This window comes from Podarcis pityusensis (genome assembly GCF_964106645.2).
Source record: "Podarcis pityusensis genome assembly, chromosome: 9".
In the NCBI taxonomy this organism is placed as follows: domain Eukaryota; kingdom Metazoa; phylum Chordata; class Lepidosauria; order Squamata; family Lacertidae; genus Podarcis; species Podarcis pityusensis.
In genome coordinates this window covers 52,107,312-52,127,999 of record NC_138034.1, presented here as the reverse complement: position 1 = coordinate 52,127,999, position 20,688 = coordinate 52,107,312, and the positions used below count along the sequence as shown (strand labels likewise).

General features: G+C 41.8%; 1 protein-coding gene across 8 annotated transcripts in view; it reads left to right on the top strand.

The window, feature by feature from the left end:
* Positions 1-20,688, top strand: part of ALPK1 (alpha kinase 1) — a 58,308-nt gene that overhangs the window by 15,622 nt on the left and 21,998 nt on the right. For 6 of the 8 annotated variants that reach the window (XR_013990309.1, XM_081020274.1, XM_081020277.1 and 3 more), the window contains 2 exons: positions 9,787-10,020; positions 13,748-13,902. Coding sequence is in view for 7 of the 8 variants with exons in the window: in XM_081020274.1 (XP_080876400.1) it covers positions 9,900-10,020; positions 13,748-13,902 (276 nt within the window). In the remaining variant the exon portion in view is untranslated. Of the gene's footprint in view, positions 1-2,773; positions 3,090-4,160; positions 4,232-9,786; positions 10,021-13,747; positions 13,903-20,688 lie in introns of those variants that run through there. The other 2 variants (XM_081020278.1, XM_081020279.1) reach the window with 2 other exon arrangements.

The following is a 20,688-nucleotide window of genomic DNA, read 5'->3' as shown; positions in this document are numbered from 1 at the left end:
ACCATGATTTCTTCTTAACTGTAACCCATGCACGACCCATGGTCAGGTCTGAGCAGCATTTGGTCCCAGGCCAAACCTAGCATGGCTTGTTCCCTCATCCCCAAGTGATCATCTTCCAGGAGAATGGCCCTTGGTGGCAAGACAGGGTTGTGTGGGCCACCAAAGAAATGTCCAGATTATTCTAGATGTTGCATTCTAAATGCAAATGTGGCCTGTGTTTCTAGCTCCACTCTACATATGCCAGTGCTCTGAAGCCATGCTGAAACCTGGTTGTTCCCTGGGACAAATGTAGGCTTGGGTGGCATGTCTGAAAGCGCCCACTTTTCTCGTTAGGTTTCTATCAATGAATTCTTCTATTCATTAGTCCCACATTCTGCCTACCCTCCATATGCACTTCCATTAGGGCAGGGGGATTTTACAAAGTAAAAGAAATACGTGGCCAAAGGCAGAATCTTGAGGGAGTCATAATTTAGAGAACAAAAGCACCTGTTGTTTCCCCTAGTAATGACCTTAAAAGTACAAGTTTGGACTGTTTCTCTCTAAATACGACCATCTCACAAGACATGGCTGCATGTGGAAAAGGGAATCGACATTAAGAGCAATAAATTTGAAAAGCTCATTAAAAGGACATAATGAATTTGGTACACCACATATTTCTAGATCAAAGTTACCTTTGAAGTGACCAAACTCCAGCCTGTGAATCAATGAAACTGCTTCCTTTCTGTTCTGATCTTACTTGGTGGTGTCCAATAAAACAGAAGTTAAGGAAATTGTTGTTATCTGAATATGGCTAGAAGGAGCCATCTCTGAATGACAGTCTTGTCCCAAAGCAACAATTGTGGAAATCATTAGGAAGGCAAGGCCAAGTGACGCAAGGAATAAGGTTGTTTTTTGAGTTAATCTTTTCCTGCAGCCGTCGTCACCCGCAACTCCCGTCCACTTGCTGTGTGAAACAGCGTAGTCTTTGTCAACGTTAACAGGGTCTGGGAAGACTTCTCATTCATGAATATGTATCATCAGCTCTCCATGTCTACAGAGACAAACCCTTCAAAACTGCAATAACCACCGCCTTCCCCCCCCCTCCTCTCACCAACCAACCAGCCGCCCAAATCCTAAGCTATTGGGCTGAGGGAGCTGAAATGCTAGCAAGTGATGTGAGCTCACGCTTTCGAAATGAACTAGAGGAACTTTCTGCTCTAAACCTTTCTTAGGACTCGTCAAAGCCTATAGAACACTTTCATTCTTCATGGGCAAATGGGCAAAACTTGCCATGACCTCTCAGGGGGAAAGAAACACTTTTGCATTTTAGTGTTCTAGCCTCAAGCATGAATAGCAAATGTTTCACTGCACACTGTACCGGTAGCGTGTTTTCAGTTCTTTTGCAAAACTAGCTGCATCTCAACTTCTGAGCTGTAATCCACATAACACTCACAAAGCTCCTCACTTTAAATACCGTATTTTTCGCTCTATAACACGCACCCGACCATAACACGCACGTAGTTTTTAGAAGAGGAAAATCCGTAGGCATGCCACCCGTAGGCATTCCCTCCATAACACGCACAGACATTTCCCCTTACTTTCTAGGAGGAAAAAAGTGAGTGTTATGGTGCAAAAAATACGGTAGTCAGTCTGATGCAAATAGGGCTTTTTTCTAAACAAATGTTTAGGGGTACTCTCATTTTCCTACCCATATTGAAATACTGTCCCTCAGTGAGGCCAAACTTAGATTCACAAAATGTTTAGGGGTATGCGTACCCCTGCGTCCCTCCAGAAAAAAAAGCACTGCTCGCACATGTCAACATTTAGGTTGCTTCTAGGCGGCCTGTTTATTGAGCATTATCTTAATTTCTTTGCAGAAAGTTTGCAGGGAGGTTATATGATGCCAAGCAATTGTTATCCCACACTTTCCTGTCAATTTACAGTATATGCTGTGAAAGCCTGTTTTTTCTTTTCTTCTTGAAAGTGGGGTTTGTTGCACAAGAGTGCCCAATCCACCTTAACTGCATAACCTGAATTTGGTAGTACAGTGGTACCTCGGGTTACATACACTTCAGGTTACATACGCTTCAGGTTACAGACTCCGCTAACCCGGAAATAGTGCTTCAGGTTAAGAACTTTGCTTCAGGATGAGAACAGAAATCGTGCTCCGGCGGCGCAGCAGCAGCAGCAGGAGGCCCCATTAGCTAAAGTGGTGCTTCAGGTTAAGAACAGTTTCAGGTTAAGTACGAACCTCCGGAACGAATTAAGTACTTAACCCGAGGTACCACTGTATATGATTGAATCCCACCATCAAATTCCCAATAGTTTGGAAGTGCTCTTAGTTTGTATCATAACAGATAAGAACTTTGCAGTAGATATACTGGCAGTGACTATTTTGTGCGGGTGTTCTGCTCCCGGCCCTGTGTGCTTAAGCATGTCCCACCCTGTTATACTCCATTACCCTCTGCCCCACCCCTGTTAGCCCCCCACCCCCACCCCCACCCCCGTTCATAGCTGTCAAATTTTCCCTTTTCTTGCAAGGAATCCTATTCGGAATAAGGGAATTTCCCTTTAAAAAAGGGGGAACATTGACAGCTATGCCCCTACTCTGCCCTCTTGCGAGTCCAAAAGCACCTCTGGGTGTCAGTGTGTAATACATATAAGCTAATGTTGAATGGATATGTTTTATGTTTTAAAAGATCTAAATATTTTGAGGAACGGATGTAAGATGGTTAAAGCCTATCAGGTGTGTTTTGTATTTAGGTTTAATTAATAACCTGGTTCCAATCTGAACACCTTTAGGCTGCAATCCTATACATGCTTATTTGGGAGTAACTGTATGGGACTTACCTCTGAGTTGACATGCATAGAACTGCACTGTTAGAGACTTGATGCCCTCCAATAATCAAAGCTCTTTAACCAAACTGCTTTCCAAAGTCTTGAATTTCCCTACTTTCAATTGCACACTTTTCACCAGTTTGCATAAGGAAAGCTACATAGCAGCAGTGATGCAAGCAAAGAAAAATGATACTGTGGAACTATACTGTATAACTATGGGTCAAGACTATAGTATGCAGGCACAAAACAAAAGAAAGGAATATCCCAGCAAGGTGAGATTAATGGAGAAAATCCTGCATAGCCTGTTATATTAAATTTCTATGTCATGTTGGGCTAATATAGCCCAATGGACAGAGTGCTGTATTTAGTCCAAGTTGGGTATGAATTAGCTCTCAGACTTAATTTGCTTTCTTTTATAACAGCTAACTCACAGGAAGGGAAAAGATAAAAGACCAGTCCTTATGTCAGCTGGAGTAAACTGAATGTCCTGTAACATATTCAAACTCCCAGCTATAAAGAAGTCAGAGGAAACATGCCTCTGAACACCAGTTGCTGAAAACTGGTGCTACTCAGATCCACTGGCAAGCTCTTCTTACGTTCTTAAGAAACAAAATATAATTAAGTTTTGCATTTTAGTGTACTAGTATCCCAAATGAATAGCAAATGTGAGCAAATCATATTGTAAGGAAATATTGTTTCAAGGAAAAGATGTAGCTCAGTGGCAGAGCACATGTTTTTAATGCAAAAAGGTCCCAGGTTCTGTTCCTGGCATCTCCAGGTAAGATGGGAAAGACTTCCATCTGAAACCATAGAAAGCCACTGCTGGTCAGAACTGACAATACTGCATGGACCAATGGGTCTGAATCACTATAGACAAGTTTCCTGAGGTCCTGTAGAGGGAAGCATTATGGCCCAATGGTTATAGGCTGCTTTGAACAATATGTTATTCGCAACCTAGTTGCTAGGAGACTGGAGCTACAATCCTATGAACATTTTTCTGGGAGTAAGCCCCACCGAATACAGCAGTACTTAAATCCAAGTTAAAAATGCATGGGATTGTGCTGTGAGTTTTTAATCCAGAAGGGCTTTGAGTCTCTCCTCTGCCATGAACTCGCCTTCACCTTTAGGTGCCAGGCAAAAACGTTCCTCTTTGGCTGATTATATCTGATACCCTATTAAATGTGTGGGGAGAGGGAGGTTATTGGTTTTTGTTTCTATTCTGTATTTTGTGTGTTTTTATCTTTTATTTTAATGTAGAGAATAGCCCTGAGATCTACGGGTGGAGGGCAGTATACAATTTTAATAAATAACAACAACAACAACAACAACAACAACAACAACAACAACTTACTCTATAGGTGGCCTTATACCAATCAGTGTCCCACACCCACAGTCTGCTGATATGGATAAAATGGTACTCAGCTGTCTTTTGTGTGTGCATGCTTTAAAAACAATGTTATTGTGCAGAGTCCCAAACAGACCATCATATAATTAACTGCATAATCCACTTAATCCCTCAGGCCTGAGGGTTTTCCACCCCTGTCATAGAGAATAGTAGGAACAGCTTTAGACATAGTATTTATACGTGTGTGTGTGTGTGTGTGTGTGTGTGTGTGTGTGTGTCACATAGAAGATGGAGCCAGCTTGTTTTCTGCTGCTACAGAGGGTAGGACCCAAACAAATGGATTCAAATCACAAAAAAGGAGATTTCGGCTAAACATTAGGAAGAACTTTGTGACAATAAGAACTGAGTCCCTGTAAGGGAAAAGGGTGGGATGATAATAATAATAATAATAATAATAATAATAATGGCAGTGTTTGGAAGTGGAATGGACTACCTCAGAAGGTGGTGGACTCTCTCTCATTGGCAAGTTTTAAACAGGTTGGCTATCCATCTGTCAGAGATTCTTTAGTTGTGATTCGTGCCTTGCAGGGGTTGGGCTAGATGACCACTGGGGTACCTTTCAACTCTAAAATCCTGTGATTCTAATTAACCTCAGCGATAACGAGTTTTTTGGGGGGAGGTGCATAAATGACAGCAACAGAAAAGGGGTAGCCTGCTTTATAAAGGTCTATCAGGTATACAGTGCTTCCCTAATATCTAATATAACCCAAGTCCATCTCGTAAAGCTTAATCTCTATAGTTTCTTTTTTTAAAAAATACAAGATCCTCTCTGCTCCAGGCTACTCTTGATCTCATTTCTAAACACAAGCACTTCTGCTTCTGCTGAGGGAAGAGGGGGTAGGGTAGACTGTGCAGGAACCAGCCCTCCTCGCCCCCTCCCCGTTTTTCCCATTTTGCCTGTTAATTGGCTGAGACCACCAGAATTTGGAGGACACAGATGTCACTGATAGTTTGCCTAGGGAGCACATTCATGCCCATCTGTTGCAGTCTAGAAGGCTGTTCATACATCCACAAGGCCTTCATTTAATTCTTGTCAGAAAGTAATGTAAATCCCGTTTACCTCAGAGGTCGCAGCCGAGATTTATGCCAATGAGCCCCTTGCAATTTACACACACGCACACTGTAGTTCTATAGGAGAAAAGAAACCCTTTCATGTGGGTGCATATTAACAAGAGAGCTTGCCTTAGGAAAGGCTGTCCCTGAGTCAGGGTTTTCCTTATTTTAATACAGCCGGTGCCGTTCGGTATACGAGGCTTTACAAAAAGAAAAAGCGTTTAAACTTGAAACCAGCAAACGAGTAAGATGGCAGCAGAGCCTCAAGCAAATAGCCATGCTTCATCTCTCATTCAGCACATTACAAATGAAATATCCTACCAATTTCTTGCTGTGGTTTCAACATATGCCAGTGGGGAGAAGTGCTGGCCTATTTGTGAAAGAAAAGAAATGATTTAGTTTTCTGCTTGGGATGGTACTTACACCAATGTGTTCAAAGAGCTTGTGTTTTATTTAATGAAATCCTGCAACCAAGTAACAAACAAAGAGATAAGCTCATCAGGTATAAATGTGTAGAAAAGTGAATGCTGATAATCCAGTTAATATCATCTAGACCTCCCTGGCTCATCTACAACCCACAGTACACATCACAATAAATCTGTTTTAAAAACTTGCAGCTTCCCCACAAACTGTATGTGTTGTGTGGTATATTCCAACATTTCAAATCATATATTGCTGTAAGATTATGCAGTATCATTTATGATACCATATTCTTACCTCAGATTTACATTTAACTTCAAACTACAGTTGTAGGAAAGTATAGAAAAAAGAAATGCAGCGCTGCTCGTTTTGATAAGGAGAGAAACCTCATTAACTTGAAAGTTAAAATTTAAATCTGACCTTTTCAAAGGCCAGGCGTTTGGTGCTCAGCCCTGCTCTCCCTCTGCAGGGCCATGGGACTCATGCTATTGAATTCCAAAGGGAGCAAAATCTGGCCCTTTAGAATGGCTAGATGCAAAGTGCAGTGTAGCGTAATGACATGGGTTCAAAGTGGCTTTGACAAGCACATACTTCAAAGTGCTGAAGGGGCAGGGGGAGAATTTGTACTTGGCTGTACATTTGGTATATCATTTTAAAATGTGGCTCTAATATTGCAGCCCTATACTTTTCTACTCAGAAGTAAGTCCGGCTGAGCTTAGCAACGTAAGCAGGTATATAGCACTGCAGCCTAAATTTGCTTTTTAGGTGACCTGCAGCGGAGAGCAAAAAGGCTGCATACACACCATGTTGAAAGGAAAACAAGGATTAAATCACTAAAATTAGCCACTGGTGAGGAAACTATCCCAGATAATAGCTACGATTCAGCACAGCCTTGCCTAGATTTGCATGACCAAATGCCTAGGAGAACAAGATCTGTTTTAACCTGGCACCAAAATCTCACCAGAGCTAGAGCATTCCTTGCCACCAACGGAAGGGAATTCCTCATGGAAGTCAGGGAACTCTCCAGAATGACCTAGAATTTGCCACGAGGAGCTGCAAGTGAGATGAGGAAACCAGCAAAAGTTAGGTGGGGGCAGCTTCTGCAAAGCCACATTCTCTGTCATTCCAGAAGTTTCCGCCAACTCTCATGAGTGACAGGCAGTGGGGACTAAAGTGCTTACACAGGTGGGTAAGTAAAGCTTTGTTCCGCAAGCAGAGTTCTTGAATCCAAGCTTGTATCACTCTTGAAGTTACTCCTGATTGAAGCCAGGGCCAGAGTATGGACAGATCAGAATGGGGAAATTCCGTATGCCTCATTGTATCATAGAGTTGGAAGCGATCCCAATGGCCATCTAGTCCAATGCAGGAATATTTTGCCCAATGTGGGGCTCAAACCCACGACCCTGAGATTAAGAGTCTCATGCTCTACTGACTGAGCTATCCCATCAGTTTGAATTACTTACATCTAGTGGTGTTTGTGAAAGTGATTCTTCTCCACTGACCCCAATCTTTTACTTGTTTGGAGACTTTAGAGAAGAAGGGAATACGCACACAACCCCAAAAAGGGAAATAAGAAAATCCTTAATGTTAGTAATGAGCCTTGTGCTTCCAGATGTTGCAGTTCCCCAAGTAATTTAAACATCACTCCCTCCCCTCTCAGCTTTGCAAAAGGTTCCTTACACGACTAAAAGATTTGTATAATCACCAGAGCCTCCATTCATGGGCCACCATATTTTTCCACCCAGAGAAAGGGGAAGTTTCAGTGTAGCACTTAAAATAATTAAAAATGTTTATTTGAAAGTCAAAACAGCCCTGGCCCTTAATAATGATTTGCTTTTCTCAATTGACTGTGCTAAGTCCCCACCGGACACTCCTGGGACGATCTTTATTTGTTCCCTGTTGGGATTAATCCATAAATGCAGTCTCCACGTGGAGCTCCTTGGGTCTTTGTTTCTTCCTCCTCATTGGTCTCTCTGGAATTGTAGCATAGTCTAAAGATCAAAATGAGGATGAGGTTTATTTATTTATTTTTGCCTTGAGAGCGAAAAGGGCTTAGGGGTTTTAATTGGTTTTTCAGAATTTTATACGGTGAATATGGCTCCGATATTGCACCCAGTTTTTAAAGAAAGTAACGTTAAGAGTTGCCAGATGAGTAACGCTGCGTGATTTTTTATTTTGTTTTGTTTTTTGCAGCAAGAACAACAAAGAGTCTTGTGGGCACCTTAAAGCCTAACACAGTCTTTTGTAGGCCAGAATCCACTTCCTCAGGTGCATGAAACGTAACAGAGGAAAACACTTCCTGCATCTGATGAAGTGGGCCCTGGTTCACAAAAGCTTATGACACGATAAACTTGTTATCCTTCAAGCTGCCACTCCTTGTTGTTTGATAAAATTGTGAAGATCACCTATGTAAATAGGGATTCTCACTGGTTTGTAATGATTAACTGATGCTGGAAGCAGTCCTCTAAAATGGAATGCGGAAGCTGTACAATGTTACAGCCTGAGGCTGCATTCACACAGCAGTTTATTCTGTTTCCAATATTCCAATGTTAATTTCTGCATTATATTTGGGCATCAAATCCACTTCCAGAAATCTAGCAGAAGTTTAGTGCTCATTTCTGTGCTAATTCCTTCCAGAAACAATCCATTTGCAACCCCATTAAACCAGAAAATTGTGGCAGTAAAGTGACAAAATTTGGGGCAGTATACCAGAAGATATACTGAAGACTAAACGACTAAACAACAACAACCAGAAGATAGTTGTTCTCTGCCATTTTCATGGGTGATGCATCATGTGCGAAAGGCTTGGGGCAGCAGTGGCATCGTCTAGTGATATCTGTTGTTGCATCGCACTGCATCCATCGGTGTGAATGAAATTCAGCATGACATTGGTAAAACACACACACACAGAGAGAGAGAGAGAGAGTTCCATGACACAACTAGTACCACAGTGTGAAGGGAACATTAGAAAACAGAAACCCTAACATTATAATTAGGAATACTTGTTCCCCCCATATCTAAATGCACTCCATGTCTCCTTCATTAAACTTTGGAGTCTTTTTTCCTTGTGGATCCTTCATTGTTCTAACTCAAATGTTTTTGCAGGATAGTGTACATCTTTCGCATTGATCGGCAAGTGGCTACAGTTCAGTTTGCATCTTTCATGTTAGCTGACACAGTTTACATATGCCAGGCCTGAGTCACACAAACCTTTTAACACGGTGAGTGGTGGGTACTGAATCTCTGACAAGGGAACCATCCGATTACATCACCAGGCACCCACAGAAACCACCTTATTTGCAAACAGGCATTTTCTTTCTGGGAGCAACTAACATGGAATTGAGCACTAAATTTGCACTCTAGTCTACCAAAGTTCCAGGTGTGGCTTTTACATCCTGTGAAAGCTCAAGCATCATGTGGAAATTAACAGGGAAAAGTCATGAAAAGTGCCATGTGAATGCAGCCTGAGGTTCACCAGAACTTTCCAGAGAATTGGGGGGAGAACTAGACATTGGGTTGCTGTTTCCCCTGCTTTCTGTTTTTCATAATTCTTTTGTTTTGCCCTGATACAGCAGCATAACAGGGAAAACTGAATGGTGTCTTTTTGTTGACTGGAAAGTTAGCAAGGGATTGCCTCTCCCCATCCACCATGTTGTGCGTAAAATTATCCGAGCACTTGTTCCCAAAGTGCTTCCTACCGTCTCCAGAAAGAATATGTGATGTAACTCAGCTAGCATTTCTAGAAATCACGGTGATTCGCTGCAGAGCAAGGTTAAAAGGTCTTTAAAACATGAGGGTTCCAGCATAAAGCACTTGACTGCATGGAACCAACGTGTGTGCAAATGGATTCTATGTGTGCGCATGTGGCTGGCCACTTCACTGTTTGGGGCTTTTTACAGGGGTATTGAAAAGCAACCTCCTCTCTCCATGCTGTGGTACACGGACCCCAGAGTACCGGTAATTTCACACCCTTCCCTAATAAAGTCCTCTGAGACTGTCATGTACTTCCCCTATTATCCCTCCCTGCTTGAGCCTTGCCGATAATTGATGATGCTTTAGTTAATCATCCTTCCCCTTCTTTTGTTCACCAGGTATCTCGGCCTAGAAAGGATCCTTTTCATTTAGAATTTGTGTCTTCTCCTCGGTAATTGATCGCCATACACCCAAAGACGCGCACACCCCACCCAATTTTCAAGTGAGCAGCATGGATAATCAAAGATCGATGGCCGCTCTGTTGCAGGAATGCAAACAGATGCTGGATCAGATCTCACCAGAGGTGCAGAACCAGTCTAAGAGAGACGAAAGCAGGCATCAGCAGTACAGAGGTGAGATCCCAGTGACAAGTACTGGGTGCAAAACAGCCGACTGCCCTAAACTTCCACCCCATCCCCGGCCTGCCCTATTCCCCCCCCCCCTCCTAGCAGATAAGTGTCAAAAGATTACTGGATTTCTAGGACATGAATGGGATGTGAGCTAGGAGGCAGGCAGGGAAGGAAGCCCACTTTGTACCAGTGAATTGCTGTCAGTTCTCATTTAAAGCTTCAGTAAACATGAGGCTATAAGGAGCGGTTTTCGTTTAAGAAAAACAATGCTTCCAAAGTTTGGCGATGCACATAAATTTCAATTATAAAAAAGGGGGAGGGGAAATAATGCAACTTCTGAATGGCGGCTGTTTGCTGTCCTTTCACTGAGAGTATATCCCCTTCATTAAAGCATTTGACCGTTTCCCCTAATGCAACTCCCTACATTTGAATTCCCAGATTTTTCTCTCTAAATAAAAGTTCATCATCTACAAAAGTGTTTTGAAAATAAAAATGGTTCAGGGTGTTAAGAGGAACATTTGCAGGCAACGGATACTTTGAAGAGCGGTACGTAAATATCAGTGACACATTGAAAGAGTTTTTGTTTTATTGAATATGATATGAAAAAGAAACCATTTATTGAAGAAACCATTTATTGAAATAGGAAGATGATCTATTAGGTCATCTGATGAAGCAAACTCTTGCCTGTGCATAGTCGTTCCATGATCCATTTGTTAGTCTATTATTATAATTATTATTATTATTATTATGCCCATTTGACTAGGTTGCCCCAGTTACACTGGGTGGCTTCCAACAAATTGAAAACATTAAGCACAGTAAGACATCAAACATTAAAAACTTCCTTATACAAGGCTGCCTTCAGATGTCTTCTAAAGGTTATATAAGTTGCTCATCTCTTTGACATCTGATAGGAGGGCGTTCCACAGGGAGAGTGCCACTACTGAGAAGGCCCCCTGCCCGGTTCCCTGTAACCTCACTTCGTGCAGTGAAGGAACCCCAGAAGGCCCTCAGTGCTGGGCTTCAGTGTCCAGGCTGAACAGTGGGGATGGAGATGCTCCTTTAGGTGCCACAAGACTTGTTATTGTGTCCAGAAGCCTCTTTATGGGGTTTTTCCTGCAGCGGATTACCATGGCTAGCTCTTCCAAAATTAATTACTTCGGATAAAGCTACCACAAGATGTGCCTTTATTCTGAAATAACACCCATTCTGTTCAATGGGGCTTGCTCTCTAGGAAGTCTGCTTAGAAATACTAAATAGTTGCAGTACTTTTGCAAAAAGCTTTGCCAGTTCAGAGCCTAAATTCCATAAATTCTGACTTGGTACGTTACCCAACAATTAAGTTGTCACTGTTGCAATCCCATACTGCCTCCTTCTATCCCTTTACTGCCATAGTAGGGTCTTGGGTGCTTCCACACAGATACTTAGTGTGGACTCGGTGCTGCTCTGGCAAACACATTTTGCAGCATTCAAATAACCTAGTCCTCATCAAAATGGCAACCCATTTGCCTACAGCCTTCGTTTAATCTGGATCTATAATTTCTGCAGAAGCTTTGGGTTGTTGTTTTTTTAATTTATATTATTTTTCCTGGAAACAGTCCATCTGAACTAAATGGAGGGGGGGAATATGGGATGGCATTTTGATAAGGACAGCATGGTGGGGACATTGAGCAAAACTAACTTGCACAAGCAGCACCGAGCGCAGAATAAACTGCTGTGTATTAAGCAGACTATCTTTTAAATTGATAAATCTGAATTTTGTTTGCTTGTTTGTTAACACACACACAGGATTTTCCTTTTTGACAGACAAATCATGTGACTCTCCACCTAGTTCTGCTGTTTCAATAGTGCCAGCTACTTTGCCCGAGTGAATCAATCATGATGACATTTGGGGAAATTTAAATCCACCTCATGCAGGGCCTGTTCTGTTTGTGTACAGTTTTCTGCTTCCTTTGGCTGTGATGATAGTTGTCTGTAGCTCTTTGGCATTTGGGAATATAGGCTATGTGTAAAGGGCTGGTGTATTTTTTTCTTGTAAGGTTTCCTTTCATTTCATCCCACAAAAGGCACTTTTGTTTCCTTGTCACAAATTCCTTTCAGCTTTATTATCACTCTTTAGAATGGGCTATTGAACTTCTAATCAGGTAGTTCTTTCTTCTTCGGTTTCCCTTATTAAATGCTGGAGAGTATGATAAATAATCGGCTTAGTTACAGATAAGGTACATCAGTGCCCTTTTAATCACTACATTAGACATGGCCCTTCAGGTAAACTAGTTCAAGCAGCAAAGGAACCAAGGCTCAGAGATTCCTTAGGACCTACTTCCCTTAGATTTTTGTTTTCGCATTAGCTATCTGCTTTGAGTCCGAGAGGCAATAATATGAATAATGCCACAATGTGTGTATGATTGTTCCATTGGATTATATCCCTGCAGGTTAGTTAAATGCTCCAATTGCAGGTGTCTTCTTCCCTAACAGGTGTTTTTTTAAAAAAAAAATCCTGCCATGATCACATATTGCTTATAAGAAGTGTGGCATCAATTATGGCAGCAGTTTGAACTAATTATCTGAGCTGAAAGCCTGAAGCTTGTTATCATCATCATTATTATTTATTAAATGCCTATACTGCCCTTCACCTGAAGATCACAGAGCGGTTTACAATAAAAATACAAAAATACCCAACATAGTAATAAACACAAACAATGATGTCATTTCATTTATTAGTATTACTACTGCTTCCATGGATGCTACTTCTTTCTATCCAGGATGGAGATGAATAGTGGAAATGGGGGCAGGGATTTAGAAATGAACTCATCCAGCTTGCTTTGGCCTTAGCTCTTCATGTCTCAGGGATTTCCAGACAGGCTGACTTTGCACCAACCCTTCCATCTGCTAAATCTCATTCACCATCCTTTTCCTTGTTGTTGTTTAGTCGTTTAATCGTGTCCGACTCTTTGTGACCCCATGGGCCAGAGCACGCCAGGCACTCCTGTCTTCCACTGCCTCCTGCAGCTTAGTCAAACTCATGTTCGTATCTTCGAGAACACTGTCCAGCCATCTCGTCCTCTGTCGTCCCCTTCTCCTTGTATCCCTTTCCTAAGTTTCTGCAAAAGACAAATTCTGGGGAAGAGTGCTGTTTCTTATACTTCTCCTAACTCACTGATTGGGAATATTAAGAAACTACAGTCCTCAGACCTAAGCCAATGGCTTTATTCAAAGACCCTTCATTCTGGGCTGGACTAAAATTCCATTCAGTATTCTGTTTCCAGCCAGATAACTTAGCAAGTCAGACGTGACAGCAATGGCTTTCCCCTGTTGCATGTCTCCAGCATCTGGTATTTAAAGGTATATTGCCTCTGGACTCAGAATACTGAGTTAGCTATCAAGTTGCACATTAAGGGCTCCAAACTCTCATTTTCTCACTGTGGAGGAATCCATTTCCTCTGCTCCTTTCTGCCTCCTTTTCTTCACTCACACCTACAAAGCAACAACAGTCTTTCACTTCCTTGATAAAATCCCTTCTCTTAATGACAGACAGCTCCAGTTTACCTGCAGGGCAGAGCACGGGAGGTCACCTGATGACAGGCAACCTCTCATTATTACTCTGCGGCTGGGAGAAGTGACAGCTTGCGGCCGCGGAGAGGCAAAAAACGGTGGAGGGAATGCTTTCAGCAGGTCAGGTACCACCTCCTAACCTTCTCAGCTGAATCACTTACCTGCACTTTGACCTTTTCAGCTTTGCTCCCTGATGATCTGAGGACCCTCATCGAAGAGGCAAAGGAAATGAAGTGGCCCTTCGTGCCAGAAAAGTGGCAATACAAACAAGCCGTAGACCTGGAAGACAAAACAAACCTGAAAGATGTGATCAATGCAAGGCTGCATGAGTTACTGGTATGAAGTATATGACACCTGCCTTTGACACCTGCATTCACAGCACTTAGATATACAGTGGCCTAACAAATGGTAGCCTTCCTTTTATATAGATGACCCCCATCCTTCACTGCTTTTTCTGCTAGGTGACAGTTGTCATCCTGATTCCATTTAATTCAGTGGCCGCGTTCTTACTCTTATCAGTTGTGTTGGGGTTAATGCCTTGATTTTGTTTACATATTACAAGATATGCACCCTGGACCAGAAGGCAGTGTATTCTCTGATGTAGACATGGAGATCCTGCACAAGAGGGCTTCCCCCAGTGACTGAAGAAGCCCACTCATTCAGGAGCTTCATGTGTTCTTTGGAACAACTACAAATGTGTGCAATTACAGATTTTAGACCAATGGTCTAAAAGGTCCGAGTCCAGCACTATATCTGCAAGAGTTGCAGCTAAATGCCCCTTTGAAGGTCACTTGTCAGGCGTGATACAGACAAGTTTTGCTTGTTGTTACATATGTCATCTGAGGTGTAAGCCCTGAAGGTGGTGGGTCCAATATTAGTTACCTCAGCAAATAGCAAGTGGATAGATATATATCCTCCAAGAATTTGACTGTACCACTTTCAGAGCCATCTGCGTTGGGTTTTTGGCAACATCTTGAGGCAGTGATTTTCACTGTAAATTATGGGCTGAGTAAAACTGTATTTAATTTTGTTTATCCTGAATCAAATGTATTGGACTACCCTATGATTCCAGTGTTTTGAGGAACAGAGAGTAACTTCTCCCTATTTATTCTGTCCTCTCCCCGCCCCCCATTCCTGACTGCATACACGTTTCTTACATACATTGGAGCATAAGGAAAGTCTCTTGGATCAGGGCAGTGGTCCATTTGGTCCAGCATCCTCTTCTCACAGCGGCCAACCAGATGCAGGACTTGAGCATAAGAACACCTGTGGTTTCCAGCAACTGGCATTCAGCAGCATTACCGCCATCCATGTGGGGAGTATATATGCATCAGGGTTAACAGCCAGTGATAACCTTACCTGCCATGAATTTGTCTAATCCTCTATTAAAGCCATCCAAGTTGGGGGCCATCACTGCCGCTAATGGGAATAAAATCCATAGTTTATTCTGTCTTCCCTGAATCTTCCAACATTAAGCTTCATTGTATTGCCCCGAGTTCTGGTACAATGAGAGAGGGAGAAAAACTTTCCTCTTCTTCACACAACACATAGCTAAACTATGGAACTCACTCCGCCTGGCTTTCAATTTGAACTTAGCCTGGTCTTTTATTCCCCTTCCTTCCCTCCCCCTCCCATTTTTATGAAGATTACCCGCTCTGGGGTCCCACAGCTAATTCTCCCCTGGTCTCCTCGCTGGCCCAAATAGGACTAATTTAACCAGCTAACCCTGGTGATCATCTAATGTTTATTGGATGGATTTTCCCCCTAAATTGATTTTTGAATTCTGAATTTATTGTTATTCACGTTTTATACTGTATTTTATGCTGTTTTTTGTTGCATCAATTAAGTGTTTTAAATTTCTTGTTAGCCGCCCTGAGCCCGGTTTTCTGAACCGGGAAGGGTGGGGTAGAAATAAAAATTTATTTATTATTATTTATTATAGGAGGCAGTGACATCCACCAGCATAAATGGCTTTAAAAGAGGATTAGACAAATTCATGGAGGGGAGGGCTGTCAACGGCTACGCTCTACCTCCACAGTTGGAGGCAGCTATGCTTCCGAATACCAGTTGCAGGAAAGCGCAAGAAGAGAGAGTGCTTTTGTGCTCGAATCCTGCTTGTGGGTTTCCCGCAGGCATCTGGTTGGCCTCTGTGAGAACAGGATGCTAGACTAGGTGAGCTATTGGCCTGATCCAGCAAGCTATTCCTAAACCTGCGTAGGCCAGAGCTCCAAGTGTGAGAGCCAGTGTGGTGTAGTGGTAAGAGCGGTAGTCTCGTAATCTGGTGAACCGGGTTCGATTCCCCGCTCCTCCACATGCAGCTGCTGTGTGACCTTGGGCCAGTCATACTTCTTTGAAGTCTCTCAGCCCCACTCACCTCACAGAGTGTTTGTTGTGGGGGAGGAAGGGAAAGGAGAATGTTAGCCGCTTTGAGACTCCTTCGGGTAGTGATAAAGTGGGATATCAAATCCAAACTCTTCTTCTTCTCCAACAACCACTGGGAATTTGCTGCAGCACAATTGCTATGTTTGCAGAGAGGGTTAAGTGAGGGAGGGACCTGTTGGTTGCAACCAGGTGCTATTTGTATCTGGGTGTAAGATAGGATAGGGAGTTGCCTCCTTAAATCACTGTTTCTCTCTCCTTCTGTAGGTGAATGGTTTAAGTTGCGTGGAGCACCTTACATGCCCCTTGGTAAAAGTGGGAGGGTTTTGTTGTCGCCCTTGCTTTACAAATCCCTAGTGCTAAGTGGAGTTTTATTGTGATTCTGAGTTTGTTTTGCTGTGTTTTCTTCCTCCCTGTCCCCTCCTTTCCCTTTCCCTTTTTGGTGTGTGGCCTCAGATGGAAATTTATGGCGGTGGCTGACCCGCTTTTACAATGCTCACAAAGCCCTCGGACTCAAGAGCATTTGTCTGCTCTCTCCCAGGATAAACACCTGCAGCCAACTCCCTGAGAAACCTGGATAGATGGGAGATTAATGTGACTGTAATAGTGGAACAGGGTTTGCCCACATTATCCCCTCACCCCAGGTAGATGGGCCTTTTCTGAGATGATACCAATTATTTATTGCCAAAACATCTGTTGATAACTGCAGCTGCCCCAGCGAAACAAAGCATATCATGGGGTCACAGACTATAGGGCCCTACAATCCTGCCTCATGCTCTTTGGAGACTATTCACCAACACACCCCAAAGTACATGGGTTACCGTCGTCTTCAATGTTTCATTGTGCCGTAAAAAATACTTTCTAAATGCTGAGCTCGCTTCCCCATGTGCTTTGAACTATTATTTCATTTTCACTGGTAATTTATATTCTAGCACTATTGTACTGTGGGAGAAAAGGGATACTATTTTACTCCCCAATTTAATTGTAGAATGACTGACACTTTGACCCATATTATTAGTATTAGTCAAGAAAGGTTCTTTCCCCCACCCCCTTTCCATTGTTCTCTTTCCCATTTATTTATTCCAAACGAAATTTAAAAAATTCAAGACACAGAAAAAGTTTCTTTAGAACTTTGATTAAGATGTTGAGCGAGGCTGGGGAGGGGGGAAGTATTAAATTTGCAGTTTGATTGCGAAGAATGAAGTTCTGAGCTTCCTCTTTTGATATGATTTGCAGGAGGGAATTAATTTAAATCCCTCCGAAAGAGAAATCAGCCTTTGTTGATATTGTTTGGCGAAAACTTTGACACGTTTCATCTGAGTTTATTCTAAAGTGGCGAGTTTAGAATAAGCTCTCCACTGGAATGAACCAGTGTTTGTAAAGTGATTTGGGATCCTTGAATGAAGTGTTTATTATTCTGGAAGGTCAGATTTTGGGGACCATATTCACAGTGTGCAGTATCTTACTTCTCGAGTAGCTCCACTGATCTCAAAGTGTCTCTATGAGAGCACTTGGGTCTCCAGTCTGAAAGTTTGACTTAGCCTTGCATTGTTAGTAGCAATGCTTTGTTTGCAGACCATTGCTCTGTTGAGTATGCAAAACAACCATTGCTGCTTACATCATCCTTTTAAACAGTTCAGCTTTGCATGGGCTGCAGAATCCTATTGTACAAAACAACCAGAAGAGAGGAATGCTCATAAAAGACATGGGGGCAATGGGGGTGGGTGGAGAGGGGCATGGAGGAAATCCCATATCTGCTAAATTTAATGAGAAACTCAGGGTGGTAGTCAACTGTTTTACTCAGAGTACACCCATTGAATTGGCCCAACTTAAGCAAAGTCATTAATTTCAATGGGATTTCTCTGAGCAGCTTAGTTGACAACCACCTTCAGTAATTAACACATCAATGTAAAACGTGCATCTTAAAATGTTTTCCCTCTTGATAGTGATCTTCATTGTGGAATTCCAGAATAGGAGTTTGATAGAAGAAAGATCTTGACTGTTAATGTTATTTCTGTGGGACTATAAGAAAGCAATTCTGGTGATTTGTCACCTGTCTATTCAAAGGACTATCTTAGGGTTCTTTCAGATGTTACATTTTTGGGGGTATAAATTTATGTGGGTTTTTGAGTTTTTGATCTTATTTTTTGCTTTTGTCCTGCTGTTTCATTTCTTAGGTCTAGATTAAAAATAGTGCAAAGAATTAAAAACTGTGACAAAACTGAAAGCAGCAACAGATTTTGTGTGTGTGTGTGTGTGTTGTAAAAAAACGCATTCTAGGGCAGCAGATATCACACAGAGGTGATTTGTCAAAGTCTTGCTAAGCCAAAACTGTTGTTTCATAAAAATTATACACCGCTTGATAATTTTTTTAAAAAAAATCTCTCCAAGTGGTTTGCATTTAAAAAAAAAAAATAAGAAAAATTAGCAGTAATAAAACTTTCAAAAAGTTAAAATAACAATAGAATAAAAACAAATTGAAACTTTTCATGTGAGGTGGGAAAACTAAATCTGCATAGGATGGGATTTGCTAAGGCTGGAGGTAGGGATTGATGCCAACTTGGGTGGCTTTAAAAAGAGGATTTGATGATTGATTGATTGATTGATTGATTGATCTGATTGATTTGATATGATTTGTATGCTGCCCTTCACCCGAAGATCACAGGGCAGTCCTGAACATAAAAATACAAAACATGAACATAAAATACATTAAAAAAAAGTGCAAGAACAAAAACAAAAACAAACCAATAACTCCCTTCCAATAAACACATGGAAGATAAGGCTACCAATGACTACTAGACATGATAACTAAATGTTACCCCAGTATCAGAAGCAACATGCCTCTGAATACCAGTTCCTGGGGAACAGCAGTAGAAGATTGCTGCTTTTTCCACTTGTGGGTTTCCAAAAAGTATCTGGTCCTTGTTCTGTCCCCAGTTTTTTAAATCAGGGGATATGCAGTTAACCCTCCCATTGCAAATCATCTCCGCTCTTCTTCCAACAAACAGTGGACGTTTAGAAACAAAAACCCAGGTCTCTTTCTCCTTCCTGGCTGAACCAAGGAAAATGAGGGTCGAAAACACTTCAGCTTCCACTGGGATTCCAAACAGGACGTTTCCAGCTATTTCCCAGCACGAGCTGTGCTCAAAGTAAGCATAAGAAAACTGGGAGACAGAATGTGCAAGCGGGAAAGCAGCAGAGGTGATAAATAATTATATGTTGATTTGAAATGAACAGCTGGAGATATCTCATCTGCTTTTAATAAATGTGCTCTTGCCCGTACGAGTGTCTGTTATGGTTTTCCCTAGGTGCCTGACCTCATACATCTGCAGACTGTAAAAAAACATTCTGACTCCAGCCCATGTGAGGATCTGGTTTTTGAACAAATGGTTGGCACTGCCCTTGGTGCTCATTGGAGCACAAGATTCTGCCTTATGCCAGGTCTGACTATTGGTCCATCTACCTCTGTATAGTCTACACTGATTGGCAGCAGTTCTTCAGAGAGTTGATCTTTCCAGCCCTACCTGGAGATGCCAGGGATTGAACTTGGGACCTTCTGCATGCAGAGCTCTGCTGCTAGGCTTTTTCCCTTCCCCTCATCACCTATTTCCACACACGCGCACACACACACACACACACACCGCTATGGAGGACTCTGGCTGTTGACACTGTCAGTGTCGACGATCTGTTTCGCAAGTGTGTGTGTGGTGTCTCTGGTGATGTGAGATGAGAATATTCTCTGCTAGAAAATTATCCAGAGAATATTCTCCACAAACTAAATTTTAACGTAAGAACCAGTTTTACAACCCACATTTTTAAAATATAGCAAATAATAAGTTAAGCTGTGATATTGCCAGTGTAAGTAATGAATAATGGTGGTTTTTTAAAATCCAGTTACATTACTGGGCATTGTGTCATTCACCATTGGCAGTTCTGAAATGTGAGCTACAGAAAACACACACACATATATGCTATTCATTTAATTTGATGAACATTTGAATTCGTATGTATTTCAACAATATGTAATAGCCTTTTTTCTATTTTGGTGTGACCTTATTCATAGCAATTCTATACTCTTGGCCATATAGTGTGATATATATTTTTACAGAAATTACCGGTAGCTTCAATGCTTTATACACTTAAAGTACCAGGCCTATACAATTATGTGTAACAGCATGTGAGGTGGCCTTGATTTAAACAGTTGAGCAGTTGACGTTTCTATATTTTTATTTAGTGCCAGTAACTGGTTTTGGCAGTGCCATTCAATGGTACAACATGCCATTTATCAGAGATTGACATACTGAAATATATTACCATTAGAGCTATTAGAAGCACAAGATAGCCTAATACTGAATTTACTTGTATCAAAGAATGTGAATTCACTGCATTGCCCCATTGAATAACTGTACAGTTTTTGGTTGCCATCTGAACAAGTTTATCCATGAATAAACATGTATATTAACTAATTATATCATTTTCAATGCATCAAAATGAATATTCTCCTATTTTAAATGAAAATTCTCTAATATTTCATTAACTGAGAATATTTTCGAGAAAATTCTCCAAGAGATTATTCTCGAGAATTCAATATCACTAGGTGTCTCAACCCAATAAGCAACCTTGTAAGTTACTGCATGTAGTAGCACTCTTTTGCTTGAGCAGATCATATCCTGCAAAGTGATCTACTGTGGTGTATCTTTGTGACCCCCAGGGCATCTTGATATTAAAGCCTGAGATCCCCCC